The 16,672-nt window shown below is 34.8% G+C and overlaps 1 protein-coding gene across 2 annotated transcripts in view; it reads left to right on the plus strand.

Moving 5' to 3' along the window:
* LOC136031579 (lachesin-like) overlaps positions 1–11,728 on the plus strand; it is a 108,997-nt gene extending 97,269 nt beyond the window's left edge. For both annotated transcript variants that reach the window (XM_065711247.1, XM_065711250.1), the window contains one exon: positions 11,502–11,728. In XM_065711247.1, the coding sequence (XP_065567319.1) occupies positions 11,502–11,704 (203 nt within the window). In that variant the 3' untranslated portion in view covers positions 11,705–11,728. The remainder of the gene's footprint in view (positions 1–11,501) is intronic.
* Positions 11,729–16,672: the final 4,944 nt, after the last annotated feature.

Below are 16,672 nucleotides of genomic sequence, written 5' to 3' on the forward strand. Positions count from 1 at the left end.
AACATAACTGTTCCTCCAACTTGAATTTTATCAATCAGTTTCAATTTCAATCAACTTATTAGGCAAATAAATATACGACAAAAACACTTCAACATAGATTCCCCCGTAATCACAATGATATCACATATTTCACAAATCTCTCATCCCATACACTTGACGAATGACAAGTTTGGCTAGTTTTGAGATTCATGTCATTATGAAGTTCGTTATTCTTGTAAATGATTATTCTCTTTGTTTTGGTTTTAGGGATGAATTTTAAAAACAGGTGTTTGGTTTGGCTATGGGGGCGTCTCTCTCTCCTTTGTTGGCAAATCTCTTCATGGGCTCTATTAAAACCTTCGCTATACACAGTTTTAGGCTCTTTCCTTGTTTCTGGGGCAGATTCATGGACGATGTGGCTTGCATTTGGAAACACAGCTTAGAGTCATTAGATCTTTTCCGTAAATATTTAAATAGTTTTGATAAAAATGTAAGATCTACTGTGGAGTTTGAAAGAAATGACAAACTACCTTTTCTTGAGGTCCTATTGATTAAAAGCTGCTCTCAATATATATAGAAAGCCTAAACACAAAGATAACAGTTCGAACTTTCATTCGTGCCTCCCTATTTCAGAGAAACGAGGGTTGTGATTGCACTGGTGGATAGAGGTTTCAGAATTTGTTCCAAGGAGTTTTTAGATTCTGAATTGTTGTAATTGAGAAATATTTTATTTTGTAATAGTTACGTTAGTAATTTGTATAAGTAAACATTATATTAACGTCTTGTAGAATGCCCTGAAGAAATAACTCTTGAAAGAAAAACATTTCTTGAGAGATTGGTGACTCCTTATGGCTCCAGGTATACCCCCTGAATGTGTTGCAGAAAGCACTAATAGGTAACGACTTTTATACACGATTTGACAAGTTGGGGGTGCATAGTATCCTTTGATTTAGCGCAATGGTCTCCAAAAGTTTCAAATGAGTACCATTAAGCAATCAATCCTCCGATATTGCATATACGCACTTTCGACTGCCGGCAAGCACATTATTGCATTTTGATAAAGCAATATCCTCCTCAAACCTGAAAGTCTCAACTAAACACCCTTGCCCACATATATATATATATATATATATATATATATATATATATATATATATATATATATATATATATATATATATATATAGTATAACAGTTCAAAACAGGGATAAAACCTTTTATTAAGTTGATTAAAAACTTATATATATATATATATATATATATATATATATATATATATATATATATATATATATATATATATATATATATATATATATATATATATATATTTCAAATAAAGTTTATGGAAATAAAATTTCAATTCCCTAGTTAATCAGTCTTTTTGAACCATTTATTCTCTATTACATTTCGTAAAGCCATCCATGGAAAACATATTTTTTGAAAAGTTACAAAGTTCTACTTAATTCTACCTGGAATTACTTAGAGACAATCACCAGGAGAATTTAAAAGTTATGGCCTTAAACCTTGAACAACATTTGTTTAAAGGTTAGAACATTTAGCTGTTAGTAAAAAAAATTAGATGTTCAAAAACTTGGGTTAGTTCTTTGATGTTAAGGATAGTTTAATAGAGTTGGCCCGTAGAATTTCAAGATAATTTCACTTGGTCACATTTATTCATAAAAAAGGCTGAATTTTTTTTACAAGAAAAAGCTTTAAATTCAATACATCGTACACATTGATCTAAAAACCTTTCTAACAATAAAATGGTGGCATTTATATTTAAAAATAGATTTTTTTTATAATCTTATACAAAAAAAGAAACAAAATCACTTCCCTTCGTAAATTCTGAAAAAATACAAAGTACAAATACATTTTAAATTTCAAAGTTTTACAAAAAAATCATACACAGGACGATTTAAAGTTATGTGTTACCTCTTCAGCACGTTTAACTGTTTTAAATTAAGGCCGAGTGAAGTCTATCATAGGCAGCACAATAGCTCTGCCTTAGTAAAGAACGATGTTGGCACAATGTAATGATCTATTTATTTTTTTTAGACCAGGGCACTTTGTATAGAAGGAGTTTTCGTTGACACTTCCAAAGGGAATGAATCTATTTAAAATTGAAAATTCTAGTGTCCTTTTTAACAGTAAAAAATTATTGGAAGATAACCTGTCTTGCCCCACGCCCATCATGTTCTCAAACATATCCTATTAAAATTTTTAGATAGCCATCTTAGTCAACATAGTTTTTACTAGGAGGTTTTAACACCCAGGTTGGTAGAAATAGGGATAGAGATATCTCTATCCTTATTTCTTATATAGTAGAAGGGGCCTGTACATGAATTATGTGAGTGATAGATCACACGAAAACAAAAGGAATGTAAAGAGAGTTGAGAAAGCATTAAAATACGAACTAAGGAGGTTGGAAGTGGAGGCCATGGATAAAATTGCTGAGGATCTAGAAGAAACAGCTAGACGGCATAATAGTGAAATATTATACTGGCATGTTAATAAATTGAGAGGGAGTAGTCAGTCCAGACTAGTCCCAGTTAAAGATAGAAAGGGGGCCACTATTGGCGATAATGAAAGAGTTAAAGAGATATGGGCAGAACATTTTGAGAATGTGCTAAAAAAATAATTGCTCAATTTGGTTTAATAGATGTACCTTCTCGGATTCGGTCTTCTAGTGATGATTTATGTAAAAAGACTATCAACTTTATTCACGTTAAACGACCCTCTGCAGCCTTTTTTTTCCATAATGATACTGGTTAATTAGTCCATGTTGTCTTTTTATACATTGATTTTTTTTTTCGCTGTTAATCGTTTTTGTTTTTGTTTATTTATAATACTGCATACTTTGTGTTTTTATACTTTTACGAGTAATAAAGTTCATTCATTCATTCATTCAATGGGCTAAACCGAGATAAAGTTGCAGGAAAAGATATAGATGAAAATGAAAAAATTTGTGATACCTTGGATGTGAAGGAAGATATGTTTTGCGAGGAAGAATTAGCGACAGTACTAAAAGGATTAAAAAATAATAAGGCTTCAAGTGCTGATAGTGTGATAAATGAGTTTCTTAAATATTGTGGCTCTGAGGTTAGAAATAAGCTGCTGAAGATTATGAATATGATTCTTGAAAAATGGGATTTACCTAATTGTTTTAGGAAAACCTTAATTAAAGCACTGTATAAGAAAGGTGACAAGAGTGAGTGTCGTAATTATTGAGCCATTAATCGGGTTCTCTTAAAACAAAGTTTTAAGAGAAGAACAGTGCGGTTTTAGAAAAGGTAGAGGATGTGACGACCAAATTTTCACTCTTATATTGATAATTGAGAGGTGCCTTCGGTGTCAAAAACCTTAGGTCCTCAGTTTCATAGATTATGAGCGAGCTTTCGATTCTGTTAATAGAAAAGCTTTAGCGAAGGTCTTATCCTTATACGGTATTAAGTAAAAAAAAACAAGTTTTTTTAACTGAAAGTAAGAAGCGACATTAAAATTTAAAATGAACAGAAATTACTTCGCATATGAAAGGGGCTGCTTCCTCATCAACGCTCCACTTTTTATCTTAAAGTTTGACTCTTTCTCTCAACTCTACCTTTTTAAAACAGTAAAAAACTTTAGCTTAAAGAGCGGGACGTTGATGAGGAAGCAGCCCCTTTCACATACGAAGTAATTTCTGTTCCTTTTAGCTTTTAATGTCGCTTCTTACTTTCAGTTAAAAAAAACTTGTTTTTTTTTATTTAATTTTTGAACGTTTTTGAATCAATGCATGTTTTGATTTTGGCTCTCCGCAGACGAGTAATTAAAACACAATTTGCATATTTATTTTTTTTTGGCTAAATGGCTTTCTCATAGTTTTGATCGAATGATTTTGAGAAAAAGGAGCGGGGGAGGAAGCCTAGTTGCCCTCCGATTTTTGGTTACTTAAAAAGGCAACTAGAACTTTTAATTTTTTACGAATGTTTTTAATAGTAAAAGATATACGTAACTTATTAATTAGCTTACGTAACGAACTTTTGTATTCTCATATTTTTATTACATATATGAAGGGGTTCACCCCCTCTTCAGTACCTCGCTCTTTACACTAAAGCTTAAATTTTGTCCCAATTCATTAAGAATGACCCCTGAATCACAAAAGCCGTAGAATAAATAGTTGAAATTACTAAAAATACTTTAGCGTAAAGAGCAAGATATTAGGAGGAGGTGAGCCCCTCATATGCGTAATAATTTCTGTTCGTTTTAAGTTTTAATGCTGATCCTTACTTCCAGTTGAAAAAACCTTTTCATATTTATTTTTTCTTTTTTTTTAAATAATGCTAGAAAATACTGCGCCCCCTTCATGGAAATTTTCTTCCCCCATGACAAATTCTTCGATGGAAAATTCCCTCAACATGTCCCCTTCTTCTCAACACCTCCCCCAAACCAAAAAATCCCCCTGAAAACATCCATACACTTCCCAATAACCATTACTATATGCAAGCATTGGTCAAAGTTTGTAACTTATAGTCCCTCCCACTAGGACTGTGTGGGAGTAAGTCGTCCCCAAAGACATAGTTACAAGGTTTTTCGACTACGGTGAATAAAATGGCTATCTCAGAATTTTGATCAGTTGACTTTTGGAAAACAAATACCGTGAGAGGGGGCCTAGGTGCCCTCCAATTTTTTTGGTCACTTAAAAAGGGCACTAGAACTTTTCATGTCCGTTAAAATGAGCCCTCTCACAACATTCTAGGACCACTGGGTCGATACGATCAACCCTGGAAAAAAAAAACAAAAAACAAACAAATAAACACGCATCCGTGATCTGCCTTCTGGCAAAAAATACAAAATTCCACATTTTTGCAGATAGGAGCATCTCTGGTACGCTGAATCTGATGGTGTGAATTTCGTTAAAATTCTACTCCATTTTTTAGAGTTTTGATTACTATTGAGTCGGGTCGCTCCTTACTACAGTTCGTTACCACTAACTGTTTGATACCAGACAAATAAATTGAAGTGATTTATGCTATGTAAGAGAATAATATTGCTGCGGTTAAGGTAGGAAATGAGGTTAGCAGCTGGTTTTGTATTAAAACATTAAAAAAAAACAAGTTTTTTTAAATGAAAGTAAGGAGCAACATCAAAACTTAAAACGAACAGAAATTACTCCGTATATGAAAGGGGCTTTTCCTCCTCAACGCCCCGCTCTTTACGCTAAAGTTTGACTCTTTTAAAACAGTAAGAAACTTTAGCGTAAAGAGCGGGGCGTTGAGGAGGAAAAGCCCCTTTCATATTAGGAGTAATTTATGTTCGTTTTAAGTTTTAATGTTGCTCCTTACTTTCATTTAAAAAAACTTGTCTTTTTTTATTTAATTTCTGGACGTTTTTGAATTAATGCATGTTTTGATCTTGGCTCTCCGCACATAAATAATTAAAACGAAATTTGCATATTAATTAATTGCAATTAATCGGAAGATTTTGAGAAAAAAGGAGCGAGGGAGGAGGCCTTGTTGCTCTCCAATTTTTTGATTACTTAAAAAAGCAACTAGAACTTTTAATTTTTTACAAACTTTTTCATTGGTAAAAAATATACGTAACTTACGAATTAATTTACGTAACGAACTTCTATATTTGTATGTTTTTATTGCGTGTATGAGGGGGTTCAACCCTCGTCGATACCTCGCTCTTTACCCTAAAGCTTAAATTTTGTCTCAATTCCTTAAGAATGACCTCTGAATCACGAAGGTCGTAGAATAAATAGTTGAAATTACTAAAAATACTTTAGCGTAAAGAGTGAGGTATAACGAGGAGGTAAACCCCTCATATGCGTAATAATTTTTGTTCGTTTTAAGTTTGAATGCTGCTCCTTACTTTCAGTAGAAAAAACTTTTCATATTTATTTTTTCATTGTTTTTTTCAAATAATGCTAGAAAACCCTGCGCCCCCTTCATTGAAATTCTCTTCCCCCATGACAAGTTTCTCCATTGAAATATCGTCTCACGTAACCCCTCCCCCCTAAACAAAAAATCCCCCTGAAAACGTCTGTACACTTCCCAGTAACCATTACTACATGTAAACACAGGTCAAAGTTTGTAACTTGCAGCCCCTCCCACGGGGACTGCGGGGGAGTAAGTCGTCCCTAGAGACATAATTATTAGGTTTTTCGACTATGGTGAATAAAATGGCTATCTCAGAATTTTGATCCGGTGACTTTTGGGAAAAAATGAGCGTGGGAGGGGGCCTAGGTGCCCTCCATTTTTTTGTCACTTAAAAAGGGCACTAGAACTTTTAATTTCCGTTAAAATGAACCCTCTCACGACATTCTGGGACCACTCAGTCGATACGATAACCCCTGGGAAAAAAAAAACAAACAAACAAAAAAACAAATAAACACGCATCCGTGATCTGTCTTCTGGCAAAAAATACGAAATTCTACATTTTTGTAGATAGGAGCTTGAAATTTCTACAATAAGGTTCTCTGATACGCTGAATCTGATGGTTAAGATTGTATGACTTTTAGGGGGTGTTTCCCCCTATTTTCTGAAATGAGGCGAATTTTCTCAGGCTCGTAACTTTTGATGGGCATAACTGATCTTGATGAAACTTATATATTTAAAATCAGCTTTAAAATGCGATTCTTTTAAGGTAACTATTGGTATCAAAATTCCATTTTTTAGAGTTTCGGTTACTATTGAGCCGGGTCGCTCCTTACTACAGTTCGTTACCACGAACTATTTGATCAACAGTTAAGCAGGATTGTGTTTTATGCCCTTTTATATGGATCATTTTGATGAACTTTATCTTAAGGAGCACAGGAAAGGCAATTGGAGACCATGGAATCAAATGGGGAGAAAATACTCTCCTGGACTTGGATTAGGCTGATAACTTAAGCATATTAGCTTAAAGTGTGAGTAAAATTAATGAATTTTTAGAGGTTTTACGAGTTTAGGGTGCTAGAATAGGTTTCAAAATTAATGTGTAGAAGACTAAGTCACTAAGGCTAGGAATAAATGAAGATGAAAAGGTGACGCTGGGTAGTAAAAAGACTGATCAGGTTGGTAGGTTCACTTACCTTGGTAGTATTATTAGTAAAGACGTTAGGAGCAGTGAAGATGTTAACAGTAGAATAGCCAAGGCTCAGGGTGTTTTTTCACAGTTCAAAAAAGTATGGAAGAATAGAAAGATACGTCTGCAAACCGAGATTAGAATATTCGAAGCTACTGTTTTCCAGAGAAAATACCTACGGATTCTTCTGGGTACTCGGCTAACTAACCGTATTTCAGATAGTAGGCTGTACGACAAATTTGGTTCAATCCCGCTTTCTAGGGCTGTAATGAAAGAAAGGTTGAGATGGCTAGGTCACGTTCTACAGATGAAGGATGACAGATTGCCGAAGATTGTCCTTTTTGGCAAACCGTCTGGGGCTAAACGGAAAGCATGTCATCCTCGTCTGGGGTGGAAGGATGTCATAAGTAAAGATTTAAGGGAAATGGGAACTTCCTGGGAGGGTGCAAAGGGGGAGGCTATGAATAAATTGGGCTGGAGGAGGAGCGTGCGTTGCTCTGTTGGCCTTAGGCGGCTTGGTGCTGCGGTGGGCTACTAGTAGTAGTAGCAGTAGTAGGGGTTGAAACAAACCCCCACAGATTGTGCACAAGGGATGCAAGCTATTCCCCGAGAGCATGTAATTTTTTTATGGAAGGGCTGGTCGTATAAACTTTAGAGGAGGCTCATTTGATTGGAAATGGGTTGTAGTTCCCTTTAAGAGTCAAAAATAACGGAGGGCAAATATTACATGCTTCTACTAGTACTACTACCACTATTGCATTTACTACTTCTACTAAAACTATTGCTACAACTACTACTACTATTACAACTTCTTGTTAGGCTAAGAGCATTAAGATGAAAATTTCAAGAAGTATGTGAATATACAGGTTAGTAAAAGGACTTATTGCCAATGTTATAGCAATGCCTAATTGCGTTAAGTTGAAACTTCCAGGACTTGATTACAGAGGTGTTCAACTGACCAAAGGCCAACATTTTAATAATACTGCTTCTGCTACTTTTAGTGCTATTACTATAAATATTACTACTAGTACTGCAAATACTAATGCTTCTTCTGTGACTATTATTACAACTATGCCTAAGGGTATGAGGCGAAAAGGCGAATTTGTGGGGGGGAAGGTGAACTGAATCACAGCACACCCTCTGTATGCAGGTCGTCAAAAAGAAATATCAACAATATCTTAGGAACAGTTTTGTGTGCGAAGATGAAACCTACAGGGCTTATTGTGGGGAGGGGGGTTGTTAAACTAACCAAAAGACAATGTTTGCATCTTAATACTACTGCTTCTACTCATACAACTGCTACTACTACTACTAAAGCTAATGGTACTAAGGCGAAAATTGTTGGCAATATTGAAACCGTATTGAACTAAATCGAAACATACAATGCCCCAACAGGTTGTAAAGAGGACTTATCAGCTATGCTTCAGGTTCAACTTCAATGCTTGAAGTTGAAGCCTTCAATGAATATTTATGCGAAAGTCAAACTAAATCAAAACGAACCATGAGCATGTAGATTGTCAAAAGGGATAAACAGCAATTTCTCAGGATGGTTTACGCTATTGAATTTTTAGAAATTTCAAGGTAAATTTTGGTGGATTTTGAACAAACCAGAACACATTGTGTGTATAGAGGGAGTTTAGAGGGAGTTTGTATTAAATGAAAAGATTATACGCATGCAAGTTTTCAAAAAGTCATATAAGCAATGTCATAAGCGGCGCTACTCTATCATAGCTATTAAAATCATTGAAACTTTTAAAGGAGGTAATTCGATCGGAAATTAAAAGTTCTATTGCCCTTTTCAAGAGTCAAAAGTATTTGGAAGGCAAGCAGCTCTTACACCTAAAATTTTCAAAACGCTCCCAACACAAATTTTGAGATAGTCATTTTGTTCAGCATAGTCAAAAGATCTCATAACTATGTTATCGAGGTTCACCTGACCTCCACGATCCCCGGGGTACAAGCTATAAACTTTGCTTACTGTATATATTTAGTATTGACTATCGGGAAGTATACATATGCTTTTCGGGGGGAGGATTTTAAAGGAGAATGGAGGTTACGTGGGAGGATCTTTCCGCGGAGGAATCTTTCATGGGAGAAAAAAATTTCCATGGAGAGGGAACAAAATTTTTCGGTATTATTTAAAAAACGGTCATAAATAAAAGCTAGGGCTAAGAGCTCATATGGCATTTCTGACGAGGCAAGAAGAGCTGAGAGCCAAGAGCTCATATGGTATGTCCTTCTAAATATCAAAATTCATTAAGATCCGATCACCCACTCGTAAGTTATAAATACTCATTTTTCTAATTTTTCCTCTCCCTTTAGCCCCCCAGATGGTCGAATCTGGGAAAAAGACTTTATCAAGTCAATTTGTGCAGCTCCCTGACACACCTACCAATTTTCATCGTCCTAGCACGTCCAGAAGCACCAAACTCGCCAAGTCACTGAACCCCTCCCCCCAACTCCCCCAAAAAGAGCGAATCCAGTACGGTTACGTCAATCACGTATCAAGGACATTTGCTTATTCTATCCCCCAAGCTTCCTTCCGATTCCTCCACTCCAAGTGTTTTCCAAGATTTCCCCCTCCAACTCCCCCCAATGTCGAAAGATCTGGTCGGGATTTGAAATAAGAGCTCTGAGACATGAATTCCTTCTAAATATCAATTTCATTAAGATCCTATCACCTATTCGTAAGATAAAAATACCCCAATTTTCGCGTTTTCCAAGAATTCCGGTTTCCCTCTCCAACTCCTCCCAATGTCACAGGATCTGGTCGAAATTTAAAATTAGAGCTTTAAAGCACAAGATCCTTCTAAATATCAAATTTCATTAAGATCTGGTCACCCTTTCGTAAGTTAAAAATAGCTCATTTTTCCAAATTACCCCCCCCCCAACTCCACCAAAGAGAACAGATCCGGTCCGGTTATGTGAGTCACGTATCTTAGACAGGTTTTTATTCTTCCCATCCAGTTTCACCCTGATCTCTCCGCTTGAAGTATTTTCTAAGATTTTCGCCCCCCCCCCAACTGCCCCCCAAATGACGCTGGATCTGGTTGAGATTTAAAATAAGAGATCTGAGTTACGAGGTCCATCTAAATATGAAGTTTCATGAAGATCCGATCACTCCTTCGTAAATTAAATATACGTCATTTTTCTAATTTTTCAGAATTAAGCCCCCCCCCCCAAATTCCCCCAAATAGAGTGGATCCGTTCCAATTATGTCAATCACGTATCTAAGACTTCTGCTTATTTTTCCCACCAAGTTTGATCCCGATCCCTCCACTCTAAGCGTTTTCCATGATTTTAGGCTCCCCAAACTTCCCCCAATGTCACCAAATCTGGTCAGGACTTAAAATAACAGCTCTGAGACAAGATATCCTTCCAAACATCAAATTTCATTAAGATCTGATCAACCGTTCGTCAGTTAAAAATACTTCATTTTTTCTATTTTTTCCGAATTAACGGGTCACCCACTCCCCCCCCCCATATGGTCAAATCGGGAAAACTACTATTTCTAATTTAATCTGATCTGGTCCCTGATACGCCTGCCAAATCTTATCGTCCTAGCTTACCTGGAAGTGCCTAAAGTAGCAAAACCGGGACCGACAGACCGACAGAATTTGCGATTGCTATATGTCACTTGGTTAATACCAAGTGCCATAAAAATCTAAAAAACGAGTTCTTACAACTGGAAGTGAGGAGCAAAATTAAAATTAAAATTGAACAGAAATCACGAAGGGGGTTTTCCTTCTCCGCAATTGCTCGCTCTTCACGCTAAAGTTTTTGGAACTTAAAAAAACAAACTTATAGTTCTAATTAAACGCTCTTGTGTTTCATTATTCATTCTTAAATATTTTGAACAAAAAATCAAAATTTAGCTTGAAGAGCGGTGTATTTAGGAGGGGGCAACGCATGTCATATTCGTAATAATTTCTGTGTATTTTAAATTTAAATGCTGCTCCTTACTTTCAGTTGAAAAAAAGAGTTTTTGTAATTCAATACTTTCTATATTGGCTTGAAATACTATTCCACGTTGCCTCAAAAATCCAGCTCCCTGTAGCAAAGCTTATACTGCAAAGTTACTAATTTGTGATTAGCGGTCATTACTATTATGTGGACTATAAAAGTGATTATCTTTAACAAACAAATTTAGAAGGCCCCTTTTAATTCGGTCTTCGTATTGAAATCAAAATTCTGCTTCTTTCATTGCCTTGAAATCACGTAATAAATTTTTAATTTGACTTGGAATGTTGTTTCAAATTATCCAATTACAATTTAACTGCATGTTTCTGTAATGAATGTTTACAGGCAATGTTATCTCTAGACTTTGTGAACATGCGAGATTGCTGGTCAGATAGGACAAACAAGCTTTATGACCGTTTATTGTTCACGAAATCACTTGGCTCATTCCTAAATGCACAGAAAATAAGTACACAGGAATTACTCTTGTAATATAATAAAATGTCCCTTTATAGAACTCGAATCTGCTTTGTGGTCGGAAAAACGTCAAATTTTAGCTGATACAGCCGAAGAACAAACAGGATTTGTTGATCTTGTAGAGGAAGGGGCAAAAGCTGAGAGTGAATTTTCAAAAGGTAGGAGTCTGTTAGCGCTTAGTATTTTTCCAAAGTCAATTATTTTTCCTGCATTATTTTTTATATTCAGAACAATCCATTAATAGAATATTTTTGTCACCTATATCTATGCCGACTGAACTTCATAAGAAAGATGGCGCTTTTCCAAATTACTAGGAAGGGCCTGTTTCACATGCCGCTGATTTAAAATTTCTGGTAAATTCAATCTGCTTACAAGTAAAATTAATAGGTAAATATAATCTGTTATCCTTATTACTAATCTTATCAAACTTTTTCTTTTTTGAAATAAATTTCGTTTTAGTTAGAATGCAAATTGTATCACATATTACTTTAAAATTATATTCAAGAGCTGTATTATTCTTAACAATCCAGAAAAGTTTGATTAAATTCCTCTTGGATAAATTATTTAGACGTTTTATTACAGAAATCATACCCCTAGATTCAAGTAGCTGGCATAGATCTATAGAAAGCATATGTACATCTAATTCATTTTTTCTATTATTTTTCCTATGTCCTCTCGATCGTTTTTTACGTTTAGTAGGACAAGTAAAAGAAGGATGGTCCATAAAACCATCAATACATTTAACAACAACCTGAGACATGTCACCATATTTTGCTACACGATCATTTAGCCCAAAAGGATAAGCTGTACCAAGAGTATGGATCCAGAAATCCTCTTACGTAGTCTATTATTCTTCTCTTCTTTATTTAAATTTTCTAACTCTAAATTTTCTAAAATTGTGACAGTTATATCTGAGAACATTTACCATTATTACAATGTTGAACTAGATAGTTATTAGTTTCTTCATTATTAACTGTTGTCTTGTGTCCAGAAAATCTTTTATATATATTATTAGTTGTTTCCCCCACATAATGTAGGCAGCATTTATTACATTCTAATAGGTAAATTACATTGGTTGTTCTACAATTAACATTATTACGTAACTTGCATGCAAAATTTTTATTATACAATGTACTCTTAACAGAAGTCCGTGGGATAAAATGATCTTGGCAAAGAAAACAAAGACTCTTACACTTACTAACTTTCAAAAAATCGTTCCGAGTTCCGAGGCTAATATTTGTGTTTTGTTGCATTAAAAGTTATTGAAAATAAATCCAAAACAAACCAACATCCAAATCAAAATCCAACAATCAAAGTCCAAAAAACATGCCAAGGTCAATAGGTCAATAAATACATAAACAAAAACATGAAAGAACATGAAATTTGCATAAGTGCCATCTCACCAATAATTAACAATATCAGGTTAAAAACCTGGACCAGGGTAAAGGTCTGTCGGGGAGAAAACTAAAAAAATTTCTCCACCAGCACTGGATCCAACCTGGAATAATATCATGAAAAGAGAAATCACCAATGCAACAGCACAAACACAAAAAAAAAAGAAAAAAAAAGAAAAAAAGAGAGAGCCAGAAGGAGAAAAGGAAGACTGTTTTCCTAAATTAGTGATTAATATATACCAGCACTTGAATGAGGCCTTAACCCTACTCATCCATACAATCACATAGGTCAAACAGCATAGCCATACACAATCAACCATAAAGAATAATCCATGGACAGGCAGTCATGTCGTCAATAAGTATAAGTCGTCTTTCACCAAACAATAGAAACAATAAAGACAAATAATTCAGAGGCAACAACCCAACACAAGGGCTCATCAGGAGAATACACTTGTCTATAGGGTTTCGCCACATTAAATTCTCTACCCAGCCAAGTGTTGTGGCTACCACAGAATATCCATGGCATCCCCGTGTCAGGTATCACCCCCAAAATACATGCCTATGAAAGAAAAAAAAAACAGCAAATGTAAAACAACCAAGTAACACCAAAACAAGCTTATCCTGTTAATATATCCCTCTTTTTAGCAAAAATAGGTAAACTAAATATGATAAATTTTACCAAATATGATAAATATATATATATATATATATAAATATATATATATATATATATATATATATATAAATATATATATATATCGGAAATATTCTAGTGCCTAAGAGGGTGAGCCCCTTTCCCTTCCTGGAAATACCAAAAACATTCAGGAAGTACGGAATTTTTAGAACTGAGAAATATAAACGCGATAAGAAAAAACACCAGGACATTTACCTTTAAACTAAGGCTCACCGCCGTAGGGAAAACGATCAAGTCCCCTCTCCCTTGCTGGCACATTTCAGTGCGCACTCTCTACTATATTCTGTTCAATTTGAACGCCATTATTCAATATTAATGGTTTTCAGAACATGGTAATGCGATTGTCGCTGGTTTATCTCTCTGTTCTTATTTATGAGTTCTATAACAGAAAACAAGTACTGACGCTTAAAGAACCCCTGAATAGCCGATATTATTCTCAATTCCACTATTCTGGAAAATTTGAAAAATCCAGATTCAAGATTTTCTTTCTCCACCAGTATTATTTGGAGGGAACGAAAAGCCTAAGTTTTTAAATATGCCAGTTTCAGGGGATAAAGCCTAAGAAGTGGCGTTCCAAGTAATTTTAGGTTGAAATTGCTTACCAAGCGACCAACAAAATCAAGGATCTTTTAATTATTTTTTCTCAAATTATATAGCAAAAGTAATTCTTTTCACCACTTTCAGAACTAAGTCTTTTTCACTTTTTTTTTATTACGTGTGCTAATGTAAATGGTTAGCAGCTGTTCACATGAGTTTTCGTGGTGCTTTGGATAGAGGGCTGAATCTAGTAGTGCAGTGCATATCATGGCAAAATGGCTAAAAAGAAAATATAAAGACAATTGAAACAGGTCCTATAAACTTGATTGACAAAAATTGGAAGTTTTTAAGAAGAATTCTGGTACCAGAAGACATGCACCTATGGCTTACCTTGTTGGCTTTTCAACGTATCAAAATTTACCATTTTCTAGGCCTATTGTTGTCGGTAATGCGGTTCGTTTTGTAGACATATTTTATCAACTGCAATTGTGAAATTATTAGAAAATATTCTGTTAGAATTATTAATTATTAGAAATATTATTAGCAATATTTAGGCTAGATGCATGAGATGGTAGGAATTGACAGCAATAGTAAAGGGAAAATTATCAGTTATGCTTTTTTTTTACTCGCAGTTTTACTTGTAAAATCTGTCAGAAACAGCAAAAGAGGTAATCTCAGTTTAGGACTTACGAGCTTTTGGCTGAAAATTCTTCTGTTTCGTCTTGCTTTTCTACGTTGTTGTCTAGAAAGGTGTTTCTAGAAAATAAACTGTTTTAAAAAATCAAAAAAATATGTGTTAATGAACTTCAATTGCGTTTACATTTTCAAAGATATTTTGGGAAAATGGAACACAAAAAGAATGTTTCACTTATACAAAAATCTTTTGAACAGTTTACAATTTGCGTCGTTAACCCTGTGACGTCCAGTTCTAAGGTTAACAGGGTTAAGTTTTTATTTATGCATGAATCCATCATTTTCCTTAGGTTTGCCTCTACTAATTTGCGTTGAAGTGCTTAAATAGACCGAAATTTTTTTGTTGTGTATGGGGCAGTTTTATTACTCCTAGTCATGCCTGAAACATCGTTACATTTGCCAAGCAAGCTGATTTTTCATATTTCAAAATAAAAATCATTGAACATGAATGAAGACCAGGTATATCAGTTTAGGGGGCATTTATCATCTAGATTTTTTGCTCCGTTCTCCCCTAGTTTTTGGAAGTTGCATTTTTTATATTTTTGTTTTAAGAATACCTTCCTTTATTGAAGAAATTTAAATAAAAACAGCAAAATTGCACCCTGTCTAGAGTTTAAAAAATATATTTTGCCCCTACATCCTATATTTTCGTGAATTGACTCCATCAATCATAGAACTTTTATAGATATATGCAAGCAGTGTACCGAGAGTTTATAAAAGTGGATGAAGGGAGCATATGGTATGTTTTAATTTAGCTTTTCTATGATGTTGCTAAGGCCCAGAGATCATTTGACGATTATTGCTTTTGTATACTATAAGTGTCAGGATATAGCAAGTAAAACAGAAGTTAACAGAGCATCCTAGTTCATCGGTAGATATAAACCCAGTAACCAGTACCAGTTTTCAATTGCCCTTTTATAAATTCAGGAATATGAGCCTGAAAAATATAGTAGTGGACAAATTACTCCAATACTCCAAGGACAAATTACTTGAAAAAGCCTACCTTGTTCAATGTCAGAGCATGACGGAAAATAGTTGGGACTTGACTCTAAATAATATAATATATTTGCACAAGTTAGTAATAAGACCAATACCGTCATATGAGCGGTTGTTCGGTTCAATTCAATCCAGATTATTAACCACATGACCCACTCAATTAGGGTACAAAGGCTTACATTTCTAATGATAACATCAACATACTATGGAATGACTACAGCACCAATGGAGCTCATCTTAGGACTTCAACCAATGGAAAGTTTTCTTGAGGAAGAAGCAACAAAAAGTGCTCTGAGATTACAACAATTGGTCAATGTACCAAGACACAGCAGATATACAAAATTGGAAAAAGAAAAGCCATATTGACATCAGCAACTCATTGATGCTTAAGTAAAGGAAGGTGCAGATGTCAAAAATAATGTTTCCTCCTTACTAAAACCAGAAAGGCAACTCCAGATTGAACTTCCGGATTAATATTGAGTTGGATATTGAACTGCTCCGTCAAAGTAACGAGATAGTCTGATATACAAACTGTTTTCTATTTGACAGGAAGTCAGGTACTGGAATTATAATATACCAGAGCATTCATAATTCTGGTAGGGAGATTATGAGTTATCATCTAGGATATTTTGCTGCAGTTTTCAGGCTGAAGTACTTGGGATATAGCAGGCACCTAAAAGACCAGTACAAATGCGAACTATGGGAAAGTTTGTCTATATCCTAACTGAGCCCTATCGAATACAAAGTACTGGCAAGATAGAAAATTGGGCTGCTTTGAAGCTTTAGTAATCTAGCATCCAACAGAAGCCAAATTACCACGATGTGGATTCCAAGAAACTTTAGGACTGAGGGTAATGAAACGGCAGATAAATAAACTAAGACTGATGCATCATTG

The sequence above is a fragment of the Artemia franciscana genome, chromosome 9 (genome assembly GCF_032884065.1).
Source record: "Artemia franciscana chromosome 9, ASM3288406v1, whole genome shotgun sequence".
In the NCBI taxonomy this organism is placed as follows: domain Eukaryota; kingdom Metazoa; phylum Arthropoda; class Branchiopoda; order Anostraca; family Artemiidae; genus Artemia; species Artemia franciscana.